The sequence below is a fragment of the Marmota flaviventris genome, chromosome 12 (genome assembly GCF_047511675.1).
Source record: "Marmota flaviventris isolate mMarFla1 chromosome 12, mMarFla1.hap1, whole genome shotgun sequence".
Classification (NCBI taxonomy): Eukaryota; Metazoa; Chordata; class Mammalia; order Rodentia; family Sciuridae; genus Marmota; species Marmota flaviventris.
The window spans coordinates 10895555-10912994 of NC_092509.1; the positions used below are offsets into that span (position 1 = coordinate 10895555).

General features: G+C 46.8%; 2 protein-coding genes across 3 annotated transcripts; one reads left to right on the forward strand and one right to left on the reverse strand.

The window, feature by feature from the left end:
* Positions 1 to 392: 392 nt before the first annotated feature.
* On the reverse strand, positions 393 to 5897 carry Exoc8 (exocyst complex component 8). Its single transcript, XM_027948022.2, has one exon. It carries the CDS (start codon positions 5652 to 5654, stop codon positions 3504 to 3506), a length of 2151 nt encoding a protein of 716 aa, XP_027803823.1. The 5' UTR covers positions 5655 to 5897; the 3' UTR covers positions 393 to 3503.
* On the forward strand, positions 5890 to 16149 carry Sprtn (SprT-like N-terminal domain). 2 transcript variants are annotated; one of them, XM_071619823.1, is made up of 5 exons: positions 5890 to 6403; positions 7266 to 7365; positions 11274 to 11402; positions 12809 to 13076; positions 13904 to 14144. In XM_071619823.1, exons 1-5 carry the CDS (start codon positions 6183 to 6185, stop codon positions 14053 to 14055), a joined length of 870 nt encoding a protein of 289 aa, XP_071475924.1. In that variant the 5' UTR covers positions 5890 to 6182; the 3' UTR covers positions 14056 to 14144. The 2 variants fall into 2 exon arrangements, with proteins under 2 accessions (XP_071475924.1, XP_027803824.1); XM_027948023.2 differs by having other exon boundaries at positions 5891 to 6403; positions 13891 to 16149.
* The last annotated feature ends 1291 nt before the right edge of the window (positions 16150 to 17440 follow it).

Genomic DNA, 17440 nt, shown 5'->3' on the forward strand with positions numbered 1-17440 from the left:
TCACTGTCTGCATATTATTTTATTATTTATTTCTTTCTGGTACTGGATATTGAAGCCAGGAGCACTGTACCATGAGCTACATCCCAAGCCCTATTTATTTAAGACAAGATCTTAGTAAGTTGTGCAGGCTGGCTTTGAACTTGCCATCCTCCTATCTCAGTTCCCCAAGTTGCTGGGATTACTGGTGTGTGCCACCACATCTGCCTTGCATTTTACTTTTAAAGTAGAACCTTATAATTTAGTTCCTACGTCTTGTAGCCTATGTTACACTTTCTTCATTCAGGAATGTGCAGATAGCATAAAACTTACTTTTTAGAGTAAATTCACATTTTGTACATCTGAAACTTCCCACAAGGGAATCCTAAAATGTTTAGATCCAATTTATTCACAACTCTTGACAGCAGAATGTTTATTTAAATTAGCTAACAGCTTTCGGTCCTCCCACATAAATAATAGAAAATAAAAACAACAAAGAATAGTTAAAAGAACATATTAAATCCCAATTAAAGAAAAATACATATAACATTGGATTATCAATTTTATCCAGTGTAGGCACATTTTTAAGCTTTATTTTATAAAACACTTAAGATTTTCTAATATCACAAGCAAAATGCATATACGGATTTTATACTACATGTAAAGTTCCAGATTTCCAATCCTCAGTAAGATGCCAAGTTGAAGATACATATACTGATAATTAAACTATAGATAGTGTTTTGTATAAAAATAAGTAAGTTTTTAACACTTACATGAAAAGAGGCTTTAATCAAAAGAGACTTAATTCCAAGGGTGTCTTTTTCCCAACAATTAATTCAATCAATCTGTGATCCCAGGTTCAGTGACAGGTATGCTCAAAGTACACAAGAGATGGTAGTCCACAGTGGTGCATCTTTCTGGACAATCTCTAAATTCATTCAATTTTTAGAACTTATTTTGAAATCAAATGAAACCAAAGAACAGGGGCTCTCTGGCTGCACTCTGAGGAATACAACCTGAATTGTTCTGTTTGGGCACAAAGGTGCATTACCACCCTAGTGGCTTTAGTCCACCTCCCATGCCAGTTGATTCACAGAAGCATACTTCCTCCAGCTACAATGCAGATTGAGGAGCACACAGACTTTTGCAAAAGAAAATTCTGAAATTCCAGCTTTAAAAAGCAGATGAAGAAGCAACCATTTATGTATGAGAATACACATTCACAATTCATACCATAAGATAAATTTCCATTTCAAAAGTATTTTACAGACCCAGTGTCACATATTTATATAGTATGTTTTATACTATATGTCAGAAACTAAATGACACATAATAATCACAAAATTTTATAAAATTCAAGTTTCCAGTGATGTTTAAAAAAGAAATTATAACTGCCTGTTCAGCTGATATATCCAGTTATGGTTATCTAGAAAATCCCAAGTTATGTGAAAAAAAAAAAAAGAAAAAAAAAAAAAACTAATGAGAGACAATCTGTAACTCTGCTACTTTCCGGCCTTTTAAATATGGATAGCTAAAAAGAAAACTGTGCTGTTTTGGCTTTTGAGCTATTAGGTCAAGGAGTGTTATAGCTCTGAGCCACTCTTCAGATCATGTTTAGGTTTCACACAATCTTCAGCTTCAACACCACCATTTATCCAGATGAATGACCTGTGGAAATCTTGGGCATGAGAAACAAGACTTAGGGACAAAAATCACAATTAGAAGCTAGGGGGAAAAAAAATGAGTCTCAGCAAACACAATTTCTCTAAAACAAGAGAAGTATTGTATATATATGATCAACACACCACAGAAGCATTTCTTTAGTTTTTTGTTTTACTAAACAATCTGAAGTAAGCATTATAATCTGAGATCCTTTAGCTGGGTGTGGTGGTGCACACCTGTAAATCCCAGTGTCTTGGGAGGCTAAGACAGAGTGGCAAGTTCAAGGCAAGCCTCAGCAACTTTGTGAGTCACTATCCCAAAATAAAAGGGGCTGGGGATGTAGTGGTTAGGTGCCTCTGTGTTAAAAGGCAGGGAGGGGGTGAATCTGAGGGCCTTTAAAAAACAAAGGCCATAAAAATAAAAAATAAAACAAGAAAATGCAGTGCGTATCATTCTGAAGTTACACAGGGTCTCTTTTCCCTGTGCTTTGGGCATATCCAATCTCAACTTTGTTCTCTACTTTGTTACAAAAGACAGAATTTAAAAAAAAAAAAATCTGTGCCAGGCATGCTGGTGCACACCTGTAATCCTATCGGCTCAGGAGGCTGAGAAAGGAAGAATTCAAAGCCAGCCTCAGCAAAAGCGAGGTGCTAAGCAACTCAGAGATCCTGAGACCCTGTCTCTAAACAAAATACAAAACAGGGCTGGGGATGTGACTCAGGGGTTGAGTGCCCCTGAGTTCAATCCCTGGTACCAAAAGGAAAAAAAAAAAAATCTGTATTGTCAGATTTTTTCCTTTTGGTATGGTATGGGGGACTGAACCCACAGATGCTTTACCACAGACCCCATCCCCAGCCGGTTGTATTTTTTAAGATAAGTCTCACTAAATTACCCAGGCTCACCTTGAACTCGGAATCCTCCTGCCTCAGATGCCCAAATCACTGGAATTACAAGTGTGCACCACCTTACCTTGCCAAATAAATATCCTGGTGGAAACTTTTCCATTTGCCTGAACACGGAGCCACTCTAAGCTACACTGAAGGAGCGAGAAGTCTCAAGTCACTGACTGCTGCCAGGTTCCTCAGTGTGTATTTTGTTGTTAGTACTTTATTTAATATGACAAAGACAAAAAAGCTTCAGCTGGAATTTCACACAATCCAAAATGTGTTGAAAAAATTTTTTTTATCATGGTCTTTTAGATTTCCAAGTAAATGCTCCCCAGCCAAATATTATAAAGCTGCTAATCAGCAACTCAAATTAATCAGCTCAAATTACAAACTTGGGAATGTACAAATGTTTTTTATAAAGCTGCTTCTGGTACCCTGTAAGGATGGAAGTGTCTGACATCCACACATGAGCTAGTTCCAAGAAAGAAGTCTTGTGACTAAAATTTTCTCTAAAACTAATTTCCCAACTCCTTTCTTTCCCCCAAATTGTTCATTACAGTTTAAAAGGGAGAAGTACATGAGGCAGGGTGTTTTATATGGCACTGTACCCTTTAAGAAACCTAACATTCTAGTGAACTGGGACACTTCCAACATCCTTGAACTCTGTCTTTACAGACCTCATTTCTCCATGCTGCATAATGTACAGAGTGTTTTGATTCAAAAGACAAGCTGAAGTACTACAGCAACATACATTCATTAAGGAATTACCATAATTTAAAAGGAAAGCATGGTATACATTTTAATAATTCTAGTATTTTTCTCATTTGTGCTTCAATGAGCATATTTTCTTTCTTCTTTTGATTTAGTCTAAGAGGTACCTTTCATTTTCACACTGAGACCATAAGGAATACGTTAATGTAACTTAACATAAATATAAATGACACACAAGCCACATTGAAGCATCACGAAACAGAATCCTCAGACCACGGAAGTCGTGCTCTCAGGGTTCACCCGGATGAGTCTGGATGTGCTCCTCAGGTCTTGGAGCTGCTTGGCAGGTTTCCCCACACCTTCTTCAAACCTCTTCTCCACCACGGGGAGGACTGTTTCATACAGAAAGGACGCATTCTGTCTGATAAATGCCTTCTTCTCTGGATCTTGCTCACAACGCAGACTATAATCCACATGCTGCACGGCGACCAGGATGACTTCCACCAGGCTCTCCAGGAGAACCATGTGCAGTTCTGGGAAGTACAGCTTTAGCGCCTCCTCTAGGAAGCCCATGGTCTGCTTGGTGAAGGCCACCACCGTGTAGCTCAAGTTCACCCAGCAGTCGTCGCCAGTGTACTGCTCGAAGTTACTGACCCCACAGTTTCTCATCTCCTCCTTGAGCTTCCCCAGAGCCTCGGGGGTCATCAGGTTCATCCTCCTCCACATCTCCTCAGAGTTGCGGTGCTTGGTGGCTTCGATAATGATCTCCTTGTAGCTGTGTAAGGCCCCCTGGATGTCTCTCACCAGCAGGGCATGGATGATGAAGGTGAGGTCCAGCCCGATGTCCCCGAGCTGCTGGCAGTGCTCCTTGGCCACCTTCACACACTCTGCAGCTGTCGAGAGGCTCTCCTTGCTGTCAAACACCTGCTTGCTGAAAGCATCCACGAACATGCCCATGGCTGATCTTGCCCAGACCACAAAGGCAGAGTAGCAGCCACTGTCAGTGCCTGCAAAGTCTGTCTCAAACTCCTTCGCTGTCTCAAGAAGGCTGGTAAAGAAGACATGGCACAGCTTGTGAATGTAGAGCAGAGTGGCTCCTTCGATTCGAAGCTGGCGTATGGCAGTGTGCACCGCTGCTGCCCTGTTCCTCAGAAACAGCTCACAGGCTTTGGTGCACTGGCCAAGCCGGATCAGCTGAGAAACTGCCCTTCGAGTGGCCTTGGGACCACCTCTCAATGAGCGATCTGGGGAAAGCTCAAATACCAGCACCTCGGTTAACTGTCGCACCCGCTCCTCCACCTTGGCCCTGAGTTCTTTCACAGGAGGTGGGCTGGGCTTATCTTCCAGATAGTGGTTCAATTTGTCCAGCAGGTCCACTGCGCCCTCAAAGTCCCTCTGGGCAATACAAACATCCAGGTCTTCGGGCAACTCCTGGATCCACTCCATTGAGAGGTCCACCTTCTCCTCCTCCACCTCAGGAAGCGCTGGTTCTTCATCGTCGTCCTCCTCGAACGGGTTGCCAGCCTTGGGAGTTGCCTGTGGTGGCCCTCGCGGGGCAGCAGCCGCCTCCTGTTCCCGCCGTCTCTTCTCACCTAGGGCCCTTTTGGTCTCCTCCAGCACTTCCAGCCACTCGCGCTTGATCTTGGCGTTTTCCGCCTGAAATATGCGGCTCTCGGGGAACATAAGGAGCTTGAACATATCCTTCATGGGCGGGTTGTCCTTGACGTTGACCACCGCCAGGCCGTCCAGCGGGTACAGCGCGTTGTAGCGGTACATGCCGCGCCGCTGCGGCAGCCAGGTGGCCACCAGCAGACAGTCGTTCATAAGAAAGCCGTGCACGCGCTGCAGCTGCGCCATGTGGTCCGCCTCGTACTCCACCAGGTCCCCGTTGTACACTAGGTACTGCCCCGCCTCCAGCAGGTGCCTGCAGCCCTCCACCTTCTCCAGCAACGTGGTGAGCGTGCGCTGCTTGCCCTCCTCGCCAGCGCCCTCGCGCGAGGCGCCCGCGGGCCCCGGCAGGAAGCCGGTCGGGCCGCGCCGGCGGTCCCGGGCCCCCGCGCCCGCCGTGTCCTCGGCGGTGCCCGCGGCGGCGGTGCCCGCGGCGGCGGCGGGCAGCAGCGCGAGCGGGATGCTCTCCAGGCTGCTCTTCTGCTCCGTCAGCAGGTGGCTGAGCTGGTACATCTCGCTCTCCAGGTAGGAGATCTCGCGCGCCGTCTCGATGAACTGCCGGTAGTTCTGGTAGACGTTGCGCTTCAGGTTCTGCGCCGTCTCCTCCGCCAGCGCCTGGACGCGCTGCCGGTGCTCCTGCAGGTCGCGGTCGCCGTCCGACTGCTGCGACAACTGCTTCACGTATAGCCGCGCCTCGAAGCCCCCCGACTCCAGCTGTCGCCGCAGGCGGCTGGCCCCGCTGTCCGACATGGTCGCTGCTCTCCCGCGTCGACCACCCGCAACCTCCACCACTGGCCGCCGCTGGGCCCCACCCGACCCGAGCCGAGCCTTGCAGCCAAGAGAGCGGACGGGGGCGAGCCGAGGGCGCCTGCGCCGAGCCCAGCGCCCCGCATTGCGCCTGCGCGGGAGCCAAGCGATGCACACTGCGCCTGTGCTGACCGAGCGCAGACGGCGCGCCTGCGCGGACGAGCCATTGCGGAAGCGAGACGCGGCCGGGAGCAGTTGGGGGGGTTGGGCGTGGCGGGTGGCGTGTGGTCCCGGTGCGCCGTAAGGGCGATACCGCGCCTCCCAAAGTCTTACTGTGTCCTAGCCCGGGGATCCCGTGCGTGCGTGCGTGCGGCGGTGCGCGGCTTTCGGTCGCCAAGCCCCAGGTCTTGGCCCGGCGTCCTTGTGGGCCTGCGCTCGCGCCGCGGCCCGCCTTGAGTTCTCGCGAGACCGGCGCGCGCGCGTCCGATCCGGCTTCGTCGAGCGGACGGCGTCTTGGCGGCAAGCAGTGCGATGGACGAGGACCTGGTGGTGGCGCTGCGGCTGCAGGAAGAGTGGGACGCGCGGGTCGCGCAGCGCGCAGCGGCCCGGGAGCCGCTGTCGTTGGTGGACGCGTCCTGGGAGCTGGCGGACCCCACCCCGGACCTGCAGGCCCTGTTCGTGCAGTTCAACGACCGCTTCTTCTGGGGCCGGCTGGAGGCTGTGGAGGTCAAGTGGAGCGTGCGCATGACGCTGTGAGTGTCCGCGCCGTCGCGAACGGCCCTCGGGGCTGTCGTTGACTCCCCGCCGCGCGGGGGAGGCCTGGGGCCGGCCGCCCTGATACCCGGGATGGCGGACTCAGGGGCCTTGGGGAGGACGCCCCGACCCCAGCGACCTCCCCTACACACGCGGGTCCCAGGGACCCTCGGGATAGATGCCCCGACCCCAGCGCCCCCCAATATATGCGATCCTAAGGGCCTTCGGGATGGACGCCCCGACCTCAGCGCCCCCCTCACGCGGGTCCCAGGGGCATTCGGGATGGACGCCCCGACCCCAGCCCCACACACACGCGGGTCCCAGGGGCCTTTGGGATGAACGCCCTGACCCCAGCGCCCCTCTACCTCCACAGGGGCCTTCAGGATGGATGCCCCGACCCCAGCGCCACCCCCCTACACATGCGGGTCCCAGGGACCCTGGGGATGGACGCCCCAACTCCAGCGCCCCCCCCCACACACACACACGCAGGTCCTAGGGGCCTTCAGAATGGACGCCCCGACCCCAGCGCCCTCCCCCCACCCCGCCACGGATCCCAGGGGCCTTCGGCTTGGACCCCCTGACCCCAGTCCACCCTGCCCCAACCCACTCCACCAACCCACTCTGTACCACCGCCTTCCCCACAATTTTAGCATTGCTGTGGGTTAAGGTGAGGGCAGCCACTACTGCCCACTGACTGACCATCAAGATTTAGCTCCTAAGAGTGTGCATAATCAAGAAAGCCCTCTGCAGTAGGTTCTCTTAGTGTGAACTGCCCATGGTGGTAAGGTTTGCCCTTCCAGCTCTTCCCCTTTCTTTTGTGTGTTTGGTAAATGTAACTGTGTTGTGGTGATTGCTTTCCAGGTGTGCTGGGATTTGCAGCTATGAAGGGAGGGGTGGAATGTGCTCCATCCGTCTCAGTGAACCCCTTTTAAAGCTGAGACCAAGAAAGGATCTTGTAGAGGTATTCTTTACATAAGCTGATTCTTAATTTCTTAATTTACAGTATTTATCATAGGTTTAGTCTGCTGTGAAAAAATTACTCTTTGCTCAGTGCAAACTCATAAATTTTGGAGCAAATAATTTGAAATATTTTTATAGTGCTTCATAGTTAAGTAAGGTTGTCAGATGTCTTATCCCACTTGATCTTTACAACAGCCCAGTTTATGTTCAATGTGCGTTATCTTTGTTTTTACATAAAAGAAAATTAGGGGTTAGAGAGATTAAATTATATATTTAGAAGCAGAGAATAACAAGATTCAGTTCTTCTTGTTGGTTCTCCTGTTTGACCATCATGCTACTACCCTCTAGTAATACCTGGCTGAGCTGGCCACACTACTGGCCTGGGGGCACATTCATATGTGGAGTAGTGGTTATTCCTTGTGACACAGTGGACCAGAAACAACTCTCAAGTTTACTTTAGGTTGGGTTTAGTAAATGCCTGAAATTTCCCAGGATGCACCTAGTATGATTTGTCCTCCCCCAGTTGCCGCTTGAAAAATCTGTACAAACAACACAGGGATGCTAGAGGTTGTCTGCATGGGATGGGAAATAGATTAAAACATCCTTGGACTTGTGGGGGATGGATTTTTGTGTGTGTGTGGTACCGAGGCTTGAACTCGGGCACTCCACCACATCCCCAGCCCTGTTTTGTACTTTAATTTAGAGACAGGGTCTCCCTGAGTCGCTAGTGCCTCACGGTTGCTGAGGCTGGCTTTGAACTGGAGATTCTCCTGCCTCAGCCTCCCAAGCTGCTGGGATTCAGGTGTCTGCTGCTGCACCTGGCTGCCATGGGATTTTTAAGGACAATAAAAAGATAACAGGTTTCACAAAATGACTGTTCTTATACACATAATAGTGGTTAAATGGCAAATTTTACATTTTTATACCACAGTTTAAAGACATGTAAATAGCTACTAAATATAAAATGATATGATAAAAATATTTGGTTAATGAAAAAGAAAAGGAATGAAGAAGCCAGCTCACGTGACATGAGAAATGGCCATGAGTGCCGCATCAGTTACACTGCATGTCAGTGGCTTTAGTGCTCCTGTTGAGACACTGTGATGTACTAGATTAGAAACAATATGCTTTCAGAAAGGGCATGTACATGTTAAATTTAGAGGAAAGGAGAAGCTTCGTGTCATTCCAACAGTTAACAATATAAAGCTACCATTGGCTAGCTGGGTATGGTGGTGCATACCTCTAATCCCAGCAGCTCAGGAGGCTGAGACAAGAGGATCTCAAGTTTGAGGCCAGCCTCAGTAAGTTAGTGAGACCGTTTTAAAATAAAAAATAGGGCTGGAGATGTAGCTCAGAGGTTGAGTACCCCTGGGTTCAATCCCTGGTACAAAAAAGAAAAGAAAGCAAGCTACCATGGCTATATTAGACCAAAAATTTCAAGGAAATAAAATTTACTAGGAAAAATATGGGACATTTTATAACAGAATAACATTAGACAAAAATACATAATGACTCTAAAAGTGATAACATAACTTTGAAGTGTGTGGAGCATAAATTGGCAGAAGCTAAATAAATAAGTCTACAATCACAGTTGCAGACATTAACCACCTGCTCTTAGTGACTCGATGAATAAGTAGAAAAAGTACAACTGAAATTAAAAAAAAAAAAAGAAGTTGAACACGAATAACAAGTCACCCCTCCAGGCGCCCTCGCGAAGTCGCTGCTGGGTGCCTGTCAGCAGTGGATGAGAGGAGAGGAAGTGTGTTGTGACGGCATGGGTGAGCATTGCCATGGGCAGGAAGTCTCAGTGTCAGACCAGGCAAGGATGGGAGGGAGACTCTGGTTTGTGCTGAGTGTAGTTAACTATAGCAAATGGGGGTCAAGAAAAGGCTCATAAATATGAAGTTCAATATGACCACTTGCCACTCCCACCACTTTTTGCATGCCGCATTTGAGGAGCTCCTTGGTAGCAGTTGCCACAGCCCTGCAAAATTAGCACCCACCCCTTTAGGAATGAGAAGCAGATTGCAGCCTGTCCAGCTCTCATGCCTACTAAAGGACAGATCCTTGCTTTAGGCTCCAGTTTCCCTGACCCTGAACCTCTGTCCCTGATGCTACTCTGCCTATCACTGTTGCCCTTAGCTATTGCTCCTGCCAGTTGAGCCCTAAAGGACCAGCTGAACTTTTTGACAAATAGAGACAAAAGAGAAGCTTACTCTTGGCAGGAGGAGTGGGAATGATGTGAACAAAGGCGGCAGAAAATGTGTGGCAGTGTCTGGACTAGAAGCAGGGGCCGTGAACCAGATTGGGCAGTAAATGAAACAGGTGTGCTGTCCAGAGCTTGAACCTGGCCTCAACATGAAGGTAGAGGTGTTCAGAAGTGCCATGGGTCCCCCTCAAGATGTGAGTTGAATTGGACATCTCAAAATTTCTCTTTTGTGAGTGTGGGTATTTATCATTACTTTAGAATATTGAGAAACTTTTGAAATGTTGTGTGGCTTTTTTGAGTTTGAGTCTTCTGAATAGAGTGGCATTTACTTGAAAAATACCGTTCCTCTTTTAAGAAGTACAGTTGATAACTATAAGGGGGTATATTCATAATGACCATGCAGGGGTTGTAGCTCAGTGATAGAGCGCTTGCCTAGCACTTGCCTAGCATGTGTGAGGCACTGGGTTGAATTCTCAGCACCACATATAAATAAAGGCCCATCAACAACTAAAGAAAAAAAGTATTTTAAAAAAAGACTAAGATTCATTAATGCCAGTCTTGTTCTTCTGTTAGGAATTCTTCCATCTTCTTTCTTTGTCTTTTTCTTTTTTGCTGTGCTTGAGATTGAACCCAGGGCCCCACTTATGCAAGGCAAGATAAATCCTCAGTCCTGGAAAATCTTTTTTATTAAAAAAAATTGAGGATTATGGAAAATTCATGCTTTTGAACAAAAAGCTCCAGCAACTTTTAAGTGCATTTGTAATTTTGCACATAAACTGCTCTCTTGGTGAGGAGTGAGCAATAGCTTTTACTGTTTGTCTTAAAATTTTACTTGATTTGAAATCATAAAACAAGCTACATATAGAGAAATCTTGTCTATGCCTGTCCTTCTCTATCCTTAACTGTCCACCTACTATTTTTAGTTTCTTATTGTCTCATTTTTCTGTTTTACAACTGTTTGTGTCTTTTATTCCCCTTTTCTATCTTACAAAGTGTGAGAATGCTGTGTGCACCCTGCTGTGCTCGGTCTTTTCTGCTAGAACAATGCACTCTAATCTTCTCCAGATCCTTTGCTGGATCTTCCCCACTCTCTTCATGTTGCACAGAACTCCCTCTTGTGGCTGTGTACTCAGCCAGGCTGCCACTTCTGCACTCCTGAATCATGTCTGATCTTCTGCCTTTGTACACAGTGCTGAGTGGCGCCCCAACAGAGCCATTCCTGCTGGTTTAGGTATTGCTGGTATGTAAAGGCCAAACGCACTTGTGGTTTTGCCCGGTACCATCAGATCCCTCCCTTTGGGGTTGTACCATTCTGCACTTCGTCAGCAGTATACAGAAGTGTTTATTTTCCCTGAGCTCCACCAACAGTCGAGAGGAGTTTCACCAATCTTGAAGCAAGAAATAGCATCCTAATGTAGTATGAATTTGCACTTCTCTTTTTATAAATGAGATTGAGCATTTTTAAAAATGTTTTTAGGTCATTTATACTTCCTATCAGAATTTTAAAGGTTTTCATGTAGTTGAATTCATGGATCTTTTCTTCAGGATTTTGGTATGTACTTTAAAAGGACAGGCAGACCTTTGGGAACATATGAAAGTTCTGTGAGTTTGTACGTAAGAAGTTAAGACCTCAGTTAGAGTAAGAAAATGCATTTTTATTTTCGGAGGTGCTATGACAAATTAATTGTTTTCCATTTCAGACTCTCTTGCATGAAATGATACATGCCTATTTGTTTGTCACAAATAATGATAAAGACCGGGAAGGACATGGTCCAGAGTTTTGTAAACATATGCATCGTATCAACAGCCTGACTGGAGCCAATATAACGGTATACAAAGCTATATACTTTTAGTGGTTTTTTTATTCAATAACTCCTGGGATTTAATTAAAAAGAGAGAACGAGGTAGAAGTAAGTGGTATCTCTGAGGATTTCAGCAGTGGACAGGGGGCCTGCAGTAGCTGATGGGCTTGTATAGGCCCACACAGTAGAGTGACCATGGCCTCTGACTACCTGCTGTAACCATTTAGGCAGTCAGTGAGGCTGCAGGACCTCTTCTCTGAGGATCTTGACTTTATTCCTCATAACAGTCTCTTCCCTGAGTCCATCCTGTATTCGGCCACTTCTGTGCCCCTTTTGAGTCTCATCTCTGCACAGTTTTGTAGGAGGTAGGGTCAGACGCCTGGGTTCAGATCCTGCCTGGCTATCCCATGCTTATCTGTGTGCCTGCCTGATTCTTCTCTGCCTCATCACTCACGTGCCAGTGGGGGTCATGGCAACACCTTGCTGTTGTATCATGGGGAGGAGAGAGGATCACAAGAAGGCACAGATGAAGAGCATAGGCCTGGCCTGAGCAATGGTAAGGTCAGTGTGTCAGGCCTCCCTGGTCTTTGTTCTGCTTCCTTCCTCTGCATACTGGATGGTTTTTACTCGTCTCTGTGCACATGTGACAAGTGTGTATAGATGGTTTCTGAAACATTAGTTTTTGTAGAGGTGTTTTTGTGGTTTTGGTTTTTTCCAAAACTTTTTTTCTAATGTCAGATTAATCTTTTAGTTCAGAAAGCATTAAATTAACTGCTGTTTCCCATTTTTTTTTAAAGAGAGTGAGAGAATTTTTTAATATTTATTTTTTAATTATCGGCGGACACAACATCTTTGTTTGTATGTGGTGCTGAGGATCGAACCCGGGCCGCACGCATGCCAGGCAAGCGCACTACCGCTTGAGCCACATCCCCAGCCCTGCTGTTTCCCATTAAAATAGACTTTTAAAAATATTTTTTGGCTGGGTGTGATAGTACCTGCCTGTAATCCCAGCAGTTCTGGAGGTTGAGGCAGGAGGATCATGAGTTCAAAGCCAGCCTCAGCAAAAGGGAGGCACTAAGCAACTCAGTGAGACCTGTCTCTAAATAAAATACAAATAAGGGCTGGGGATGTGGCTCTGAGTTCCATCCCCTGTACCAAAAAAAAAAAAAAATTGTAGGTGGACAACATATTTATTTATTTTTATGTGGTGCAAAGGATTTAACCCAGTACCTCACATGTGTTAAGCAAGTGCTCTGCCCTAAGATGGACTTTTGAAAAGAAACTAAATATAGGAGCTTGTCTTTTCAAAAATAGAACTTCTCAAAAATCTCTGGGGAAAGGAAAGTTAAAAGAAAAAAGAAAGACTGCTTCTATAGGAATTTCCTTGAAATTACCAGTTGGCTTTCTGAGTGGTGACAGTGCTCTCTGCCTAGGTGTACCACACCTTCCACGATGAGGTAGATGAATATCGGCGACACTGGTGGCGCTGCAATGGGCCCTGTCAGCACAGACAGCCATATTTTGGCTATGTCAGACGCGCGACCAACAGGGCACCCTCTGCTCGTGACTTCTGGTGGGCCGAGCACCAGAAAACCTGTGGAGGCACCTACATCAAGATCAAGGAGCCAGAGAACTACTCAAAAAAAGGCAAAGGCAAGGCAAAGCCAGGAAAGCAGCCAGCGCCAGCCGTGGAGAATGCAGGTACTTTTATGAAACCCCCTCTGCCCCACACTGCAGCCCACAGGCCTGTACACGATAAGCCAGGGTTGTTTCTCTTGGAGAAGCTTTCAAGTATGCACTGAGGGGAAACTCCCGCTGTCCAAGAAATGGTGGTAGGAAAACATGCTTTGCTCTACATGGAAGTGAGTGAAAGTAGAATAGTGTCCACTGACGATGCTGGAGGGTAGAGTCTTTTTTCCTGTCTTGAGTCAGCACTGAGTTGTTAGGAAACAGAAAGCAAAAAGATTGTCAAAGTTAAGTCCTGATCACACCCCTGTGGTCAGTTGGGTTCTGTCAGGTCACTTCTGACGTGGGTGTGATCCTTGGAGAGGATGGGAAAGGAACCTGACGTGTTGGCTGTACTTCACCCTGAAGACATGCCCTGTTCTGAAAGCTCTTGCTGAAGTTAGGCTCCTTCCCTTGGGAAATTACCTAGGAGGACAAGCTGTGGAAGGGTTTGTGTGAGGGCCGGTGTCTCCTCCTCTGATTGGAAGGAAACATACAAGGTAGCATGCCTTCCCTTCTGGAGCCCAACAGAGAGGAAACCAAGTTCTTTTCAAGGTGAGTGTTCCTCGGTTGTTATTCTGTAGCATGATGGGGTTCTTTAAAGAAAAGTTTGTTTATCCTCTTTGTTTTCTCGATAGCAGAGCTCTGGATTATTCTTTTCCCATGAGTAGGTAATTATTACTACATGGTACTAAGTTGGAATGAAATATTTCTTTATTTTGAGACTCATCCATTAGTTTGGTGTTTAGTACTGCATTAATGTTGAGAAAAATCTGTGTTTTCTTTACAGATAAGACCAGGAGAGGTGAGGCACAGCCGTTGGTCCCTTTCAGTGGGAAAGGCTATGTTCTTGGAAAGACAAGCAGTTCACCTGTGCCTGAGAAAGCCATTACCTCGCATGCCGTCAATGAGACCAAAGATGTTTTTAATCAAGGCCATTCAGCAAACACCCTAAGGTCTGATTCCAGCATTGAGGTGAAATTTGAACAGAATGGTTTAAGTAAAAAATCATCTCATCTGGTCTCCCCTGTTGTCAGTACCAGTACCAGTCACCAAAGCATCCTGAGCAGCTACTTTCCCAGGGTCTCAGTTGCCAACCAGAAGGCTTTCAGAAGTGGCAGTGGATCTCCAACAGCAAGTGGGACCATTGGCGACATCACTAAACGCTCTGTCTCTTCTCGCTCTCAGAGAAGGGTTCCAGCTTCTAAGATGCCCCTGAGAAATTCCTCCAGAGCAAAGACATCAGCATCTGCAGCTGCAGCCCAGGGTGGGGGTGGGTCCCAAGAGAGATCCCCAAGCAAACGGCCCAGGCTGGAAGACAAAACCGTTCTTGACAACTTTTTTATCAAGAAAGAGCAAATACAGAGTGGTGGCAGTGATGTGAAGAGTAGTTCACTCCCCGCAGTTGCAAGTCAGAGTTCCAGCAGCTGCTGTAGTCAGAGCCAGTTGGTCAGCTGTCCAGTTTGTCAGGATGAAGTTCTGGAGTCGCAGATTAATGAGCATTTGGACTGGTGCCTTGAAGGTGATGGCATCGGAGTCAGCTTCTGAGAAGCTTCTGGAAAGGCGATGAGTCTCATTTGTTGCTTGTGACCTCAGGGACCACCGCCAGCCGTTGGGGGATCTGGGTGACACCAGGCCTGTGGTTAGCACAGTGTTCTGCTGTTTTACTCTAGGTGGAGGTCTAGAGCTGGGCTCAGGAGCTCATGCCTGTAGTCCCACTACTCAGAGAGCTGAGGTGGAAGATAGCTGTGAGCTTATGAGTTTGAGACCAATCTGGGTAACGTGGAGAGACTACCGTCTCAAAAAAAATGTTTACATCTTAAGGTGCTGGGTTTACTCCTGCCTTTCCTACACTGTGGCCCATAGTTTGTTCTACCTATGCAGTTTTAGATATTTTTGTTCTTTCTTGAAGGCTTTAAAAGCTATTAATATTAATCTTTATTTATATGTTCTTCTCAAAATACATGTCTCAGGAATGCTGTTGGGTTTTGGTTAAAACTCACTTCCATAGCACCAGATGTGCCAAAACCTGGATGACGTAAAAGTACGGAGTTGAGTCATTGTAGGGCACTCAAGTTTGGGGTTTTTATCTTTTTAAAAACAACAGGATATAAATTTTTGATATTTTAAAGAATCTATCTGTTCCACTTTTACTAAAAGGTAGCAGATTTTTTGGTTAGATAAGGAATACTATAAAATAAATTTATTTTGGAATATTACGAGTAATAGCTTCTAGTTTTATAGGACAGATTTTATATTGAGTTTAGCTTCTCAGAATTTAGTAAAGGGAGTGGCTAAACTCAGGCTGGGCAGTAGCTGGCCCATTTGGATGCCAGTGTTTAGAACCATCATAACAAAAAGGGTGCCATTGGTGCACTTGGTTTGTTCCTTTTGCAGAGGCTCTCTTCCTGTTCCTGCTGTGGCGCAGACAGCTTCTGTATCAGTTGCATTGTCTCGCAGGGTACCTCTGCTGTCAGCATTCCCTTGGCCTCAGAGGTTCACTTTTCTTGGTTCTGAACTCTGGTGGTGTGATTTGTTCCTGGTCAGGTGCAGGAGTCTTACGGGCCAACCCAAGTAATGTTTACATGGAATTCATCAGTTCACCATTCCCATCACCACCAGAGGCTGCTTCTCGTGGTACCGCCTGCTCCCCGGACAGCACCCACCACCTTCACTGTCCCCAAAGGTCACCACTGTTTCCATCTAAGGTTAGCTCAGCCTGTTTCTGAAATTGATGAAGAAGAGGTGGTGTTGCTGTGTGTAGAGCTCCTCCTCACTGCCCCCATGTGGTGTGCAGGTTTCCATCCACACCAGCATTAGTAGGATTCTCAGTTTGGAGCCATTGTGAATGTTGCTGCTGAGCACACTCCTGCTCCGCCCAGTGTGCACATGGGGAAGGGCCTGTGGGGTCACGTGGCTCTGGGGAACACTGTTGGGGTGCACTCCTCCAGCAGTGCAGGAAAGCTCTTAACTGGTTTTGGCCTGCCCAAGTGTTCATATGTCTTAAAGCGTGAAGTTAATCACTATTTAATAAATATTTATAAATGGCTGTTGGAGTCTGTGTTGCTGAACACATGCTGTTGGGCTTTCATCAGTTTAACAGGTTATATGCAATAAGACACTTTGTGAGCAAAACTGCTCAGTGTTCTGAGGCTGTGAGCTGAAGAATGGAGTTGATGTCTTTAATGAGCTGACAGCCTCCTTGGGGACGCAGACTGGCAGAGTAGTCTTGACATCTTTTGGTAAGTGCTGTGACAGGTTCTGCCCAGTGTGGTGGGAACAGTGAGCATGACGCAGGACTTCGGGGCCTTGTCCTGAAGCAAATAATTCCTAAGTGGAACCTGGGTCAACCTGGAGGTTAAAGGGTGGGAGGGGCCTGCACAGGCATGGAAACAGATTAGCAGGGCTTTCTGGGGACTGCAAACTTTGGGTTGCAGCTGGGATAGGAGGGAGGGGCGAAGTGGCGGGAGAAAGAGCAGATCTAGCTCCAAGTTGCCAGGGCAGCGACTCTGCTTCTCACATCATCCTGTGGTTGTGGTCTTGACCAGGTGGGCTTGGAGAGGCCATGCCTCAGCCAGGGACAGGCTAAGAAGCCTGGGTGGAGGAAGGCAGAGGCAAGAAGGGGTCAGGACAGTGAGGCTCATGTTGGGTCAGTGGCAGGGCCTGGGATGACAGGAGTACCTGCTTGGCTCCTTTAGAATGACGCAGTTGGCCTGAGGTCAAGCCTATACTCCCAGCTGTGTGAATACTGGAGGAAATGAGCACCCTCAGAGGTGGCTCCCCAGATCTGAGTCCCTCAGAGCCGAGTCACTCTCCGTTTCTCATTTTTCTCTTTCTAAAGCAAACTTGTGGTCTCACTAACCGAGCAAGTGATTCTGGCTCAGCCTCACAGAGGGAAGACAGGGTGTTTTATTTCTACAAAAACTGGGTGTTTTTAAGTCAGTGTCTCACAATGTTCAGCTACATAACTTCAGAAACGTTGGCCTGTTTTTGTAGACTGTAAATGCACACCCTAACTGAAAATTCTAAGCTGGGTGGGAAAATACAATAACAAAATACAAAAACATCATTCTGTCCTATTGTCCCAAAGCTTTATTTTTTAAAAAAATTTTTTTGTTATACATGGGCACAATATCTTTATTTTGCTTATTTTTATGTGGTGCTGAGGATGGAGCCCAGTGCCTCACATATGCAAGGCAAGCACTCTGTCACTGAGCCACAATCCTAGCCCCCAAAGCTTTATTTTTTTTCAAAGTGCATAGAATTTTTAAAGAAATCAGAATGTTTCAAAGTAAAATCGGTGTACCTTCCTACAAGACACCTGCACCTGTGACTCCTGC